The following is a 15662-nucleotide window of genomic DNA, read 5'->3' on the forward strand; positions in this document are numbered from 1 at the left end:
CTAGGAGAACAGAACTCTATATGGTTGTGTGCAGAGGCATGTAGTCCTAATCTTTTTATAAACCAGGATATAAGATTGAGCTGCTGGGACTATACTCATAGTACTCTTCAAGTTAAGCCTTTAACTTGACATGTTTGATGTTACAGCTGAAATACACATAAAACGTATTCATTTCTTTCCTTCTAAAACTCAGTTGATGGATGTCATTGTAGCTCCTGTTTGTAATTGAAAAGAATTCAAAACTGGTTATTTTGCTTTAGAGAACAGAATTGTCCACTAAAGTTATCTGTACATCCAGTGTGTTCCAAAGACATCCCATGAGGTTTGCATTTATTGTTTTGCTCTATCCTGTGTAGCTGCAGAACCTTCTGCAAAACCATGTGAGAAAAAGTAGAAATAGTTCTGATTTTTTGTTGACCACTATGTTGAATTACAAAACACTCATTGCTAAATTCTCAAGTACATACAGACACGGTGAACTTCTCTGAACAGGCCCATGGCTTGTATTCTACAGTAGCAGATTCAAAGCCTGGACGCTTCATGCATTTTCCTCTTGTGATGAGCTCATCCACTTTAAGAGTGATGCCATAGTTGCTCTGTTTTGGTAAAATCCTGTATGCCAAATGTCAGAGTGGAGGACTCAGCCTTTGCAATGGTGGCTTGCAGACTGAGAAGCTGTCAGGGAGCTGTTACTAATGCCAGAAGACCTGGCATTGATGTTAGGTTGTAGTAATAGACTTCGAAGTCTAAGCAGATGGAAAATGTTTTGAGCACACAAAATTGGGCATTAATGTTGGCCTCTTTAGCCATTGAGGCAAAGGTTCAAGGAGGACGTTGGGATATCTGTTGGTTGTTCAACTGTAAGACCTTTAGAAGGGTAGTCTCCGAGTTTAGTTGTCAAAATGCCATCAAGAGGTAGATTTCTCCAGAAGATGACTCCCTGCATTGCAGATTTTTTGAATCTTTCATTCTGGCTGTCAAGGGACCTTATGGAGACTTGCCATTTAAGCATGTAATGTTGGATTCTGAATATCTTAATTTTCTTTTTGCAAGGACTGGCTTAATTAGATAATAAATATACCCACTAGCTCTGCACTGTGAGGGACAAAATGCACTACAACAAACTCTGCCAGGCCAAACCATGTGAGGATTTGCTGCTGCTGCTGAGGGGTTTGTTTGCATCAGCTGCATGTCCTTGCCATAGGAGAGAAGCTCTTAGTAGGATGTGCATGTACATTTTTAAAGCACCTTAATTACAGTATTGCAAAACATCTGCTATGCATATTGAGACACAGTTGTAATGAAATTAGTAGCTTGAGCGTTTTACTGAGGTTTTTAATATATTTGAATAGCTTTGCTTTTGTTTATACTTTTAATAACTTAACTCCTTTTTTATTTCTAGGCTTTAGTACTGCTAAAGGACAGCTTGTTCGTTCCATACTGTATCCAAAGCCAACTGATTTCAAGCTCTACAGAGATGCCTATTTGTTTCTCCTGTCTCTGGTGGTGGTGGCAGGCATTGGGTTTCTTTACACAATTGTCAATAGCATCTTAAATGAGGTATGTTTTCATTTCTGGTCCAGAATTGCCATATTTTAGAAAAGAGTGACCATGACTTCCATCACACTTAAGATGATGAGAAGCAATTTGATTTAAAGTGATTTTTTTTTGCTCTGTTTTATATCAATGAAATGAGACAAGGTTACTGAGAATACAATTCAGCACAGAAGCAGAATTTGAATATCTTACAGAGAAATTTGAGTTTACCTTGATTTCTCTTGATCCAATTACTAGATTTTTATCTTTGTTATATGTAAGATTACTATCTGACTTATATACAGTTGGAAAAAATAGGATACAGCACATCTAAAACATGCTGCAGGAAAAAAAATCCTTATCAAAAAATAACCTGATAACTGTTAACTTTTTTGGTTTGTTTTTTTTTCGTCTCAAAAAATTCTGCATTATTCAGCTAATGTTTTAAAGTAATATATTTCCAGGGGATAAAGTGCAAATTTGAAGTTATGCATTGTGGATAATTTAGGACTGGATTATTGTGGTTGCTGATGCTGGGTGAAGATTGTGCTAAATTTCTGGGCAATCCAGAACACGCTGTACTGGGGAAAACAATGCGTGGGTTTTACTCTTGGTAGCACTTCAGTGGGATAGTGAATCTGTAAGCAGTGAGTTCTTGTTCATTAACTCTGACCTCTGTTGCAGGTTCCAGCTCATACCATCATCATCGAGTCTCTTGACATTATCACTATCACGGTGCCTCCAGCACTCCCTGCTGCTATGACTGCTGGCATTGTTTATGCACAAAGAAGGTTGAAAAAAATTGGCATCTTCTGCATCAGCCCACAAAGGATAAATATTTGTGGCCAGCTGAACCTTGTGTGTTTTGATAAGGTTAGGTGAATTTTGAAAACTTGCCACCTGGAGGGGCATTGTCTTAGAAAAGGGAGTTTGTGTAGGCAAAAAAGGAAAACACATTACTTTTCATATAAGTTAGAACACTTGTGATCTGTTAGCTTCCAGATATTCAGTGTTTACCATCTGTTAAGTCTCTTAATTTAATCTTCTCTAAAATGTTGTAATAGAGCTGCTTTCTTACCTTAAGACTTCCAAGACCCATCTTAACTACTGGCACGTCAGAAATGTGAGAGTAGAGGCTTACTAACAGGTTTGTTTAGAACACAAGCTTCTGAAGAACTCAGTGTGGAGTCAGACTTTTTCTCATTTTTACTCATTTCAATGAAAAGCTGAGTGAGCATATTTTGTTAAGATTCCTCAACGAAACATGAGTGAAAGAGTAATGCTGCTAGACAGAATTCTTTGCTGTTGGCTGCTTCCTAGATAAAATTCATTCTCCTCCTTATACTTATTATTTGAGATAAAATCTGATACTAAATGTATTATTTCATTTGTAAATACATTTCAGTTACTGTTCTAACTATGTAAGATAGTACTAATGGTTTAGTCCCTGTTTTCCATTGTCCCCAGTCCCTGGATATTGAGATGATGTATACTGATGATTAAACAGACCCTTAAAATCTTTGGATTTTAATTTGTCCTGTCTCTAGTGAGGGGCATGACTGCTTTGAATGTTTTTTAAAGTTATTTAACAGGCTTGGAACTCAGTTACTAGCAAAAAGCAAGTATTACGCTGTATTTTCTGTCCCGTAGTCTTGATTTGTATGTGAAAATGAAAGAAAATATATTGTTCAAGTGCAATTAGCTTAAATAGCTGCTAATTTTTGCTTTGCCTGAAGATAATTTATTTCTGAAGGCTTTTTCTTCATGCCATGCCCCTTGGTCTCTTTTGCAGACTGGCACACTTACTGAGGATGGCTTGGATCTTTGGGGAATTCAGCGGGTGGAAAATGCTCGGTAAGGATGAGCTCAGAGCTGATAGTAAATATGATCCTCAGTTGTAGTGTAACAGCTTCAGCAGAATAGAATAGAAAATTCAGTGTGAGCTCATATATGTTTACATTTCTGTAATGAGCTGTAGGGGTGCCACTTAAACTGTGGTTTAGGTGTAGTGCAAGTTACAACTCCCCAGCAAAGCTGAGGTAGAATTTTATTTGTTAGAGTCTGAGACCTCATTAGGGTCATACTGCAAAACTGTTGCAGATACTGTTGCATGTTTCTTTAATCCTGTCCTCCTAAGCGATGACTTTTCAGGCTGCTAAAATGAATTATCTTATTAGCTGAATTAGCTAATTAAGTTAAGTACAAAGTGATAAGAGGGCTTTGTATGAGACATCAACCTAGACAGGGAATGAACACGCAGTGTTTGAAGGAGGAAGAAGTTGTCATGGTTTCTGAAGATTCCAGCCCAGAGTCCTAATTTGTTTTCTGTGATGTGTGAAAATACAAGTGAAGGGACTTGTGCAGTCAATTTTCTTCTGTTAATCTAAACAAACCTTTTGAAATGGCTCATAATAAATAATTACAGCCCTAAGTATGTTATTACTTCATTGTTTCAGTTTCCTTTTGCCGGAAGAGAGGGCTTGCAGTGAGAGCTTGCTGAAGTCAGAGTTTGTTGCTTGCATGGCAACTTGTCATTCCCTTACAAAAATTGAAGGGGTACTTTCTGGGGATCCGCTTGATTTGAAGATGTTTGAAGCAATAGGATGGGTAAGTGCTGGTTTTTTCCCTGAAAATTGCATTATGAACAAGTCAAAGTTAATGAATGTATAAATTAGTTGATTTTTTTTTTTTTTAAATACAGATTTTAGAAGAAGCAACTGAAGAGGAAACAGCCCTTCATAATCAAATCATGCCGACAGTGGTTCGACCTTCAAAACAACTTTCCCCAGAATCCAAGCAAGCAACAGATCAAGAAATGGTATAAAAACTCAAAACAATTGATTTAAAGAAACACATTTTACTGTATGCTGTGGTTCTGGCTGATAAAACTGAAACAGGATCAGAACTGTGAGGGTTTTGATGGCAAAGACACAACAAGCATGTTTAAACCGTTGTTGAAGGTAGTGGTTCAGTATATGCCACTTTCAAGGTGAGCAAACAGTGTCAGCATTATTACCTTTACAGACTGGTTATAAAGTACAGAAACGCTTTTTGAGCTTACACCTTTTAATATTGGTGTTGTTACCAAATTCCTACTGTGTTAATGAGGTGCTTAGGTGTGCTCACCTTGCAGTTTCAGTTACAACAATCATTTGTTAACGTCACTGTGTGGTGTGGAATTCTGCCACTGTTGTACCTTAGAGATATATTAAGTGCTGAGTAAAAAAACAAAATGTACTTAGCAGATTTAAAAGTTCGTTCTAGCTGTATTTTGAAGTATTTTTAAATATTTCACGAAGGGAAATTTTAAGCATGTGAATGTATATCCAGATTATCACAGGGTAGTGGGAGAGTATAACAGGTCAGTTCATCTGTATGAGTCATATTTTGTAGTACATAAAAGTGTCTTTCTTTTGTTCAGAGCTCAGTGTCACGTGCACAGCAGCAATTACTTTGCAGTAGTTGACATCTGAACATTCTTGAAACTTACTACATGATTTTTTGGGGGATATACTTAATAATCGTGGCCTCATTCTGAAACATCATTGTACTTCAGTCTTTTACAAAGGCTAAACAGATAGTTTGGACTATGAAGGGTCTTGCAAATTCTAATAAAGAAATCAAGCTCTGCAGTTCTACTGTGTCTCACTTAAAGTAAAGGATATTAAACAGATGCAGTATATTTATATTTAGCTTTTATGAAATCCATTGAAAATACAATATGACTTGATACCAAGAATGCTGTGCAGGTTCATTTACTGATTTATGTTGAAATAATTTGTAGCTGAAGAAATACTTAAAATTGATATTTAGGGTGACTGTATTTTTTTTTTTTTTTTTTCAGGAATTGTTTGAGCTGTCGGTAAGTGCACTTTTCCATTAGGAACATACCTATTTTTCTTAAGATGTATGTGGATGTAACCCTTTTCTTCCTTCCTTCCTGTGTGACACAGACTGGGTATGAAATTGGAATTGTGCGCCAGTTTCCGTTTTCCTCGGTGTTGCAGCGCATGTGTGTAATAGCCAGGGTTCTAGGGGAAAAGAGAATGGATGCTTACATGAAAGGTGCCCCAGAAGTGATTGCCAGCTTGTGTAAGCAGGAAACAGGTAAAGGGGCAAACTATTTTTATTTCTTCTATAGCTCAGCTGAAAGATGAATATTTTAATAACTCTAAACTTGATCTTTCTAAAGTTCCTGTTGACTTCGAGCATGTCCTGGAAGAATATACTAAGCAGGGCTTCCGAGTTATTGCTCTTGCTCACAGAAAACTGGAGTCTAAGCTTACGTGGCATAAAGTCCAGACTATTAGCAGGTAAGAGTGACTTCACTTTTTTAATAAGTAACAGGCTTTAAAAGCTGCATGCTTTGAATTAATATGTAATGTGTATTTTTGTTTAAATCAATTACTACTCTTGTTTAGCTTTCTTCTGTCCTGACATACATAGTTCTGTGCATCCTTTAGTTGTGGCCTGGACATTTAAGATAAGGAAGTTTTTTCTGCAATGAAGTGAATTCAGAGGATGAGCTTTAAGCTGGAAATGAACTGGAATATTATTTTCATGGTGTCCAATTTACACTATTGTGGCAGTAAACCTCATCTGATTTATTTACTTGCACATACTTATGTCATCTCTGTTTATTAAGGATAATAGCAAGTAGGTGAAATCCTCCTGTGCATGTTTGATGCAGTTTCTTTGTCTTCTAAAGGCAGCATGTCCATTTTCACATTGCAGAGCTTGTCAGAGGTTTGGGAGGTAGAAAGGTTTCTTCCTTCAACTAACCTCCTGTTAGTTATTTTTCAGCTGAGCCTAGTTTTGTGAATAATGTAGTCTTTCCCACAGTGTTTGAATGTGTAGCATAGCTATGAAAATGCCAGCTTTGACTGTGTTCTTTTGTATCAGCCCTGTGTACAAGGTGAACATTTGGCAAAGCAGAGAAATGAGTTTTCCAGTTTCAGGTGTGAAAATTTACAGTAGCAGTAGCCAAGACCTGTAAAATATGCTGATGTTTTTATGTAAACCAAAGTTAATTAGTTTCTCTGTTTAATTAGGTAGTGCCTGTTAATCTTGCATGCCTTTGTAACATAATGTGGTGGCTTTTATGTTAAGGTTCAGCTAATTTGGAAAACAAAGATGTGCACTCTAAACATATCTTAATATTTGGCCTGTGAATGCAGTTAGTTTCAGAGCATGTTTTCTAGCTATAACCTTTTTGAGACTGTAATTTCCTTTAGAAAGCATTCTTGTGGAAGAAACTGAAAATTGTGCTTGAGAGGAAACAACATTTTCTCACACTGGTTTTCAATTAAAACAAGGGAAATAAGTGTAAGTTATTGTGATGGTATCTCTCACATCACTTTTTATAAAGCAAATTACTTCATGGTTAAAAAACCACACATTCTTCTTTAATAAGCAGAAAATCAGGCTTTTAAGGCTTCATCTAATAATTGTAAATCTTATAATCTCTTCCTTGTCTCTTTTTCATCAGAGATGCTATTGAAAGCAACATGGATTTTATGGGGTTAATTATAATGCAAAACAAGTTAAAGCAAGAAACCCCTGCTGTACTTGAAGATTTGCATAAAGCCAACATTCGCACTGTCATGGTTACAGGTTAGCATGTAAACATACTCAAAGGTCAATCTCTTCTTGGTCTTGTTCTGATATGGTGTATGAAGTCAAATTTTAGGGTCAGTAGGCTTACACTGTGTTTATAGCAACAGGGAAGTTTAGAAACTTACGAAAGTATACAGACACTAATTTATTTCTTTTTGGGTGCAAGTTGCTTGGTAAGTCAGAGAAAGCAGAAGAGGTTCTAATTCCACTTCATAGTTTCTGCTCCCTAGCTCTGTGTACAAGCTACTTGATACTGAATTGGAGGATGAAAACCCTTAGAAGTCTTCCAAATTAGGCTAAGTGAAAGTCCTGGTCTAATTTTATGACTGAACTTGCTTTGAGCAGGAGGTTGGACTGGATGTCCTGAGGGTCCCTACCATTTTGATTTATACTATGAAAAGTCACTTTGCATTGGATTTTTTTGGGGAGAATGACTTAGGTCCTTGTAAGTGTGCTAGGTGTCTGTGCTCAGTGTTTTCCATACAATATGTGTTGGCTTTTTAAATCACAGGTGGTGTGATTTTGGAGTGTTTTGCTAGGCTAGCAATACAACTCTCTGTTTGCATGTTCTGTGACTGTGTAAAAAGCAGTATTTTAAATGGCTGCATGTTTTCTGCCTGATTTTCCATATACACTAAGATTTGGTCAATAAGAGACCTTTATGACTCCAAGTAGCACACAAAATTTCTAGGGTAGGGGGTTTACCTGGTAGGCTTTGATTGTTGTCTGTAGGCTTGGTTTGCTCTGAGGTTGTCACTGGTACGTGGGGCAGTCTTCCTTCTAGTTCTAAACTGGCTTTGTTAGCTTTTCTCTTATGGGGAATATCAGTGTATGATTGATTCTTTTCTGACTGAAGCCCTTTTAAATGCAATTGTTTAACAGGGGATAACATGTTAACTGCTATCTCTGTGGCCAGAGACTGTGGAATGATTCTACCTCAGGATAAGGTCATTATTGCTGAAGCACTACCTCCAAAGGATGGGCAGGCTGCCAGGATCAACTGGCATTATGCAGATACCCTCGCAAAATGCACTAGTTCATCACCAGCCATAAACTCAGAGGTAACATGACTATATTATGCCCTTAGAGTGTAAGCAGTTAGTTTTACTGTTCTTCTTATGTTATTCCATTAAATAAATCTTCTGTTAAGTGTCAATTCAGAATTGATATACTAGTTAACTTTCAGATCTTCAAATACCAAAGACTAGTAAAGCAGCTGAGGGAGGTAGTTTTTCAACTGTGGTATAACATTTGACATTTCACTTGTGCAGGAGACAGGGCTTTTTCCCAACATTTCAATCTGTTAAGACTGCTCTAGCTGCTTGTAGTTGAAACATTAAACCACATTTTCTTAGTAATAAGTAAGTGTTTTCATTATATGAGGATTTTTCAAGTGACATTCTTACAAACCTTCGCTTGTGTGGGATCTGTAGGAATACCCCTCTGAGTATTAGCTTGAAATGGCAAGGTATCTGTGTAATGCATTACAGCTGGAGTATTAAACTACTTTTGATAGGATATTCCAGTTAAATTGGTCCATGAAAGCCTTGAGGATCTCCAGATGACAAAATACCATTTTGCAATGAATGGGAAGTCATTCGCGGTGATTTTGGAGCATTTTCAGGACCTGGTACCCAAGGTGAGCATTTTACTTGAGTATGGGTACTTTCAATGGTGAACAGACTGCCCTGTGAGCATTAAGAACTCTTCTCTCTTCCAGCTCGTGCTGCACGGCACCGTGTTTGCTCGCATGGCGCCTGATCAGAAAACGCAGTTGGTGGAAGCTTTACAAAATGTAGAGTAAGTATTTGCTTAAGCATAGAAAGCGAGAGGGTTGACTGTGTTTGGTGTGATAGGAGACAAAAATTATGCATGCTGCTAGCTGTTGTGCCTGAAGAAAAAGGTTGGGCTGATGGAACTTCCTTGTGTTGGTAGATCAGCCTATTAGCTGATCCAACAGAATGAGAGTAGTACCATCTGCTGGCTAGTTGTGAAAGTTGCAGACTTTTCATGAAGTTTTAAATGAGGAATATGTGCATAAAGTGACTAACATATTTTTTTAATGCAGTTGCTTGGTTTATGAAACAAACTCATCAAATATCTTCTGTGTATTACCAGAAGTATTATCAGGATGATTTCTGTTCACATTGATCAATATGTGACTGTTGGTGTCAGGCCTTGCAGCTCTACAAGATACTACAGAAGTGTCATTGCCTAGAGCAAAGGTTCTGTTCTTTAGACCACCTTGTCTGATAGAGAGCTAATTCACCATTATTGCTTTGATTGACATGTCAGTCGTGTTACTTTTCTGTCTACTTCCTTATATGTATAACAGCAACAGTAATTGATTTCAGCATTAATGATCACACATAATGTTATGCAAACCCTGAATAACTCAAAGCAATATAGAAGTAATTAATGAAATAAGCTAAATGGCCTGTGGTTGGAGAATGGTCTAGAATGCTGATGTCTGTTTGGTTTTTATAGTTACTATGTGGGCATGTGTGGAGATGGAGCAAATGACTGTGGGGTAAGTATATTTTTATTTTCCATACAGAACTGTTCAGTTAAATTGTACAGCTGAAAGCAAGTCCTAAAATGGTCTCTATTTCAATGTTACCTGGCAGGCACTAAAGAGGGCACATGGTGGTATATCTCTGTCTGAACTTGAGGCTTCTGTGGCATCACCATTCACTTCCAGGACACCCAGTATTTCCTGTGTGCCAAAGCTGATCAGGTAATGCCACTGACCGTGAACTTCAGTGTGTCTGTGTAACTCATTTTGCATGCTCTATTTTAGTATATATTTGATGTTGTAAGAAACCAGTGTGAATTACAGAACAATCCATACATTTATAGTGGTTCTGTTTCTGTACTGAAGGTACTCTGAGCATAACCCTGCCACAGCATGATTTACTATTTTGTTATAAAATCCTTTGTCCATGTAAAGTTAATTTTTCAAAGCATGACCAAACTTCTACACATTAGTCTTTAATTTTGTCATAGTGACTTTGCTAGTTTCCATAAAGGCTGTTATAATTGCAAGCAGTAAAAATCTTCAGGTGATTGCTCAGCACCATACAAAGTAGAAGACAATTTCTAAACAGGTTTTGACCAATTTTTTACTCTTGAATTGGAAGTTAGGTAATGATTTTTGGATAAAGGTCAGCCAAAGAAGAATCTGGGGATCTGTGGGGTACTAATGAAGTAATGCATTATCAGAAACATTTCTGAAGTCAGCAGCTCTGTGGCTGACTCTGTGTTCATTCAATCATGCAGTAAACTAATGCTTCATAGATGTTTTTGTAGAAAAACCTTCATTTTAAAACCTCTGTTAGAAAGCCACACGAAGTCCAAAGAGGACTGAAGTTAGGTGGTGGCTGAGTTCAGAAGGCAGCCCACAATTTTGATGTTGGTGGAAGTGTGTCATTCTGACTCCTGTTTCTCTCTCTGTCTGCAGCCTAATGTCCCTCAAAGGGTTTTCTGGTGTGTTTAATTGCAGCTAACGTTTTGGTAGGCAGAACTGAACTGCTTGCAGAGAAAGCTTTGTAGTTACATGATTGCATCTATTTTGACAGGGAAGGCCGTGCTGCTTTAATAACTTCCTTCTGTGTGTTTAAATTCATGGCATTATACAGCATCATCCAGTACATCACTGTTACTTTGCTATATTCTGTAAGTATTCTCTAAATACTTATGCAGTGTCAGCACAATTCAGAAATTTGAAAGTTGATAGATATTTAATGCAAATTGTTGCAAGTCCCTTTGAGTACAACACATGCATTCAAAAATACATTTAGACTAAAAGTATTGTTAGTATTTTGGGTTTTTTTGTATTAACTGTACAAAATACATGGTAGTATCTATTTAGAAAAGACAATAACCAATGGCTGTGAAAAGAAAGTCTCTACAGTGGGAAGTCCAGATAAGCATATAAACAAAGCAAAAATACAAATTTCAATTATGTAAAAACTTTCAGCAGTTTGAAATAGCCTAACATTTTTTAAAGGGCAATGCATTCCTTTTATGTTAGAATTGAAAGAAGTTGGAAGTACTGATTTTGGGGGGGGGCAGCGGGTGAAGCAAAGTGGAGTATTTCCTGTTAATATGATTGGATTCATAATAATGGCATGTGGTAGAAATCTTGTATTTTAGTTTGCATTCTGAGTCAGTTATAGCTGCAGAGTATTAAAGGACCTTTGAGGTGGAAATTTTGACAGCTGTATGAGTACCTAGTGAGGCTATGGTGTTTAAAGAACTGTGGGCCTAAGATGCTATTGCATTGGTATATAAGATTCAATAATGTAATTTTGATTACAAACAAATTTCAATTGCAAATAGCTTATCCATCTTGAAATGGTTTCATACCGTGATACTTCAGGAATTGTTCCGTGAATTGTAGAGTATTGAGGGTTTCTGCAGGTAAAGGAAGCCAGTTTGACAGGACACTGTCTTGTTTATAGAGTGAAATTCAAAGAATTAATGCCGTAAGAGTATCACTGTAAATTTTTTGGGGTGTGAAGAAATTACCAATGTTTCAGTTGTGATTTCTCTCTAGATCCTGAGCAATTTGGGAGATTTCCAGTTTCTCTTCATTGATTTGGCAATCATTTTGGTGCTTGTCTTCACTAGTAAGTATTGTACTGAATGACTATTGCTGGCTTCTGTGAACCACTTTTTGCTTGGTCAGATTTTCTTCAATACCTAATTACATGTGGTTTTGAGAAAACACTGTGACATACAGTGAAGATGTTATGACTATTACATCTGTGCATTAAGAAACCCAAACCACCACTGTGTATTGAATTAAACTCATATGAAACTTGTGAAGTGTCCTCATACAAGAAGCAGGACATGGGCACGATCTTGGGCAACTAAGTCTTCACAGTACAGGAAGCTGGTTTTGGAATCAAAACAGGAGTTATTGCAATATCTTGCTCAAATGTTTTGATTCCTTTCATTCTTACTTTGAACTTCTGTCCACAAAATGTTACATTCAAAGTATTGCCTATTGAAACATTTGATTCCACATATGAGCCTAGCCTTCAATTCACTGGCTAGCAGTAGAATTCTATTTTCAAGTTTTAATAAAAACCTCTTCATTGAAGCAATGGCAGTCCAAAACCGAGGAGGCAAGCTGTAAGTCCTTGGGCCAGACAAAGGGAATTTGGCCAGACACTACTAATTCCTTAAGTCTCATGGTGCTACTGTCCCCTGCTATGCTGTGCTGCTGGGGAAGCAGCCTGTAGAAGGCACTGTGGCATTGTTCTAGGGCTTTACGATCTTTTCAAGGTAGTTTCACATTTGCAGTTCTGGACTAAATATTAAAGTGATGTCATGAGCAAGACATTCTAATTCCACAGAATGTGAACAGGATAACTCTTGAAAACCATAATGATGTAATGTGTCATTTGTTTTTTGTTCTCTTTGCAGTGAGTCTGAACCCTGCTTGGACAGAGCTTGTTGCACAAAGGCCTCCATCAGGTCTTATCTCAGGTCCACTTCTGTGTTCCGTGTTGTCTCAGATCATCATCTGCCTTGCTTTCCAAACCTTTGGGTTCTTTTGGGTCAAACAGCAGTCCTGGTATGAGCCTTGGACAGCAGACTCTGAGTAAGTGTTTCAGTGGCTCTGTGCAGGGTACAGTAGTAATTGGAAAGCTATAGGCAATAATTGCTCTCTTCTTTCTTGCCCCCCTTTGGGGACTTTGAAAATAAAGCTTCTGTATGGCAGCTTTTTACTCTGCCGATTTCTTCTGAAAAGCATACTAATATATGGGAGCTACCCAGTGGCTGAAAAGCAAAATTGGGTCAGAGTCAGATGGCTTGGTCTAATGACTCTTCAACTTTAGGACAGATGAGGTAGAAGTTTGAAATTAATGGTTCAGATCTATTTTATCTCTTTCATATTATAAAGCTTTGTTTTACTGTTAAGAGTTACAGTAAATCAAATTCATTTTTTTGAAAATGAAGACGTGTTTTAATTTTTTTTTTAGATTGCAATATTTTCTTGCCTGTTTCTGAAGTTTGTCTACAATGACAGTTTTTAAACGGTTCACGTGGAAAATTTACAAACTGGAAGCATAACAGAACTCGAAGCTCTGAATTCAAAAAAATTGCTACCTCCTTGCCACAGTTTTGAGTTATTTCTTAGTACCTGTAATATGTTCTCAAGTTTAAGCTTTTTTGCTACTGTAGCAATTTGTTCTGTCATTACTTTTGTAAATAAGTGGACCTTATTTGCCTCTTCTCCATAGCTCAGTGTTCAATGCTTTTATGTTGTAGTGCATGTAATGTGTTGGACACCAAGAACACCAGCTCTGCACACCACGGGAATGAGACTATTCATGATGAACATTACATTAAAAATTATGAAAACACAACTTTGTTTTTTATATCCAGCTTTCAGTACCTCATAGTGGCAATTGTATTTTCTAAAGGAAAGCCCTTTAGACAACCATGCTACAAAAATTGTAAGTCCTTTCTTGGTATTTAGAGTTCCAAATAAAACTCCCAAGTGACTGTGCATTTGTTGACAATTCTGTTATGCCAATTCAGCAGCAGTAGTGTTGCTAGGAGATCATAGTGCAATTATCCTCTGATCATCACAGCTAGAAATAATGAAATACTAAACTGTATGGAGGAATTTGTCTTAATAGTTGCTTTGTTTGTAGAAGTATATGTGTATATACATTTCAAAGTGAGCCAGTGAGAAAAACTCAGGCCTTCTGTCTCTTTATGGCTATCAGCACAACTAGTATTGCCAAAATTTGCCGGGAAGGGGTTTAGAGGGTGAAGAGAGGTTGTGTCCAGGGAGTGATGAACTCATGATACTTGTTAAAACTGTCTAAAACTCTTGATTGTGAGATGGTCCAATTAAAATATTTTTTTCTTCTTTTACAGTTCTGTTTGTTTTATCTGTTATAGTTCTTTATGTCTTCATATTTTTCATCATGTTGCATCCTGTTGAACCTGTTGACGGATTTCTTGAGGTGAGAGCCAGCAGATCTGTGGGTGTGTCAGCTTCCTGGGGGAGCTGATGGGTTGCCTTTGGGGCAGGTGTGACCCCTGCAGAACTTTAGCATCATGTCACTGGGTGGGGCGGGAGAATTTATAATGCTGAGTCTGTTTTGGATGTGTGTTTATTTCACATGTGTGTTTCTAACCTCTGGCAACTTGTTTCCACAGCTTGTGTGTGTGCCACCTGAGTGGCGCCTAAGAATTGTCATCATCGTTATTCTAAATGCTGTTGTATCTGTGCTGACGGAGGTAAGAAATCCAAATGGAAAAAATGCTTCTAAGTGTTTCTTTTTTAGGGTGCGTGTTCATCTTTTATTTAGAAGGTCTCTCTTCACAGCATGCCACTCTGAGTGGCTGCTGTTTTCTTGTTAAGTGTGTATTTCTTAAGGACATGCAAATGTCCTTGTTGGCTGGATTTAAGGTGTCAAGATTTTCTGTGTTAAAAGTGTAATTTTAAAATCTTTTTTTATTAAAAAATGGGAGCAGGGAGGGAGCTGAAAGACTTAATAATTCAACTATTTCATATTAAAATACTCCATTTTTATTTTCTGTGTTACTTCAGAATAACAATGTACTAGAGAACTATATAAAATCCCTAGGGGAGCCCCCTGTACTCCATTTGGATTGTACATATAGCTTATTGTTCAGAATAATGTAGGTCTGTGTAACTCAGTTGTCTGATATGATCAAAGTTCAGAAGTAGAGATGTTCATGCAAATCTGCTTTTTCCATCACTGAGCTTGTCCAAAGTCAGTCACTCTGGATGTTGACCTCTTCTGCTGTAATTCCAGAGTTAATGTGTGCAGAAACATGCCCTACCTTTCATCCGAGTGCCTTGTTTTGTTTCCAAGAATCAAAGTTTGACAGATAAATCTTCCAGAAGAAGTCTGGATTCACAGTCAGTTTTTATTCCTGTGGTTAGTTCTTCTCCCTGTTAACTGAGGTGGCATTTCCAACCTGAATATATTTGGGTTTTGGTTGCAGTCATGAGTCACATTTCGTTCCTACAAGATGAAAAAGCCTTCCAACATTATGTAGTGCTTGCACACTACAATTATCTGTTTTTACTGTGTAAGATTTTCTACAGCTTCTAATCAGTATTTCCATTAAAATGTGAGGGATTGCTGTCAATGTAACCAGCATAATATTTGCTTGGATCATATAATTTTGGCCTTCAAAGAGTACTACAGCATTAATATTCTGTCCAATTAACATGTTTTTCCCTTTTATTTGTGACCCAGTAGAAATTAACTCAAAGGTTTTTTTCAGATGCTTGAATCAAAATTATCAAGGCTTTGTGTTTAAAATGTTGTTCCAAATAGAATTTGCAAAATGTGTTCTTATGTTGCTGCCTATTGGAACATGTTTTTCAGTGTTTTCACATGACAGACGACAACGTGTCTTTTCCAAAACATGGCAGTAGATACTAATTTTCTTGGCCTCTGTCTTGTTGTTAACAAGTTTATCCACTATTAAAGCTCCTGTGCCTTTCT

The 15662-nt window shown here is 37.3% G+C and overlaps 1 protein-coding gene across 6 annotated transcripts in view; it reads left to right on the forward strand.

Annotated features, from left to right (window-relative positions):
* The window catches only part of ATP13A3 (ATPase 13A3), a 58374-nt gene that overhangs the window by 34110 nt on the left and 8602 nt on the right, over positions 1-15662 (forward strand). For 5 of the 6 annotated variants that reach the window (XM_048314219.1, XM_048314217.1, XM_048314216.1 and 2 more), the window contains 20 exons: positions 1403-1560; positions 2221-2409; positions 3329-3390; positions 3993-4143; positions 4238-4354; positions 5381-5398; positions 5490-5643; positions 5729-5849; positions 7025-7149; positions 8035-8213; positions 8669-8791; positions 8873-8952; positions 9640-9682; positions 9780-9889; positions 10731-10827; positions 11711-11783; positions 12586-12763; positions 13435-13622; positions 14053-14141; positions 14338-14418. In XM_048314219.1, the coding sequence (XP_048170176.1) occupies positions 1403-1560; positions 2221-2409; positions 3329-3390; positions 3993-4143; positions 4238-4354; positions 5381-5398; positions 5490-5643; positions 5729-5849; positions 7025-7149; positions 8035-8213; positions 8669-8791; positions 8873-8952; positions 9640-9682; positions 9780-9889; positions 10731-10827; positions 11711-11783; positions 12586-12763; positions 13435-13622; positions 14053-14141; positions 14338-14418 (2336 nt within the window). The other variant, XM_048314220.1, reaches the window with a different exon arrangement.

The sequence above is a fragment of the Corvus hawaiiensis genome, chromosome 10 (assembly GCF_020740725.1).
Source record: "Corvus hawaiiensis isolate bCorHaw1 chromosome 10, bCorHaw1.pri.cur, whole genome shotgun sequence".
NCBI classification, from domain to species: domain Eukaryota; kingdom Metazoa; phylum Chordata; class Aves; order Passeriformes; family Corvidae; genus Corvus; species Corvus hawaiiensis.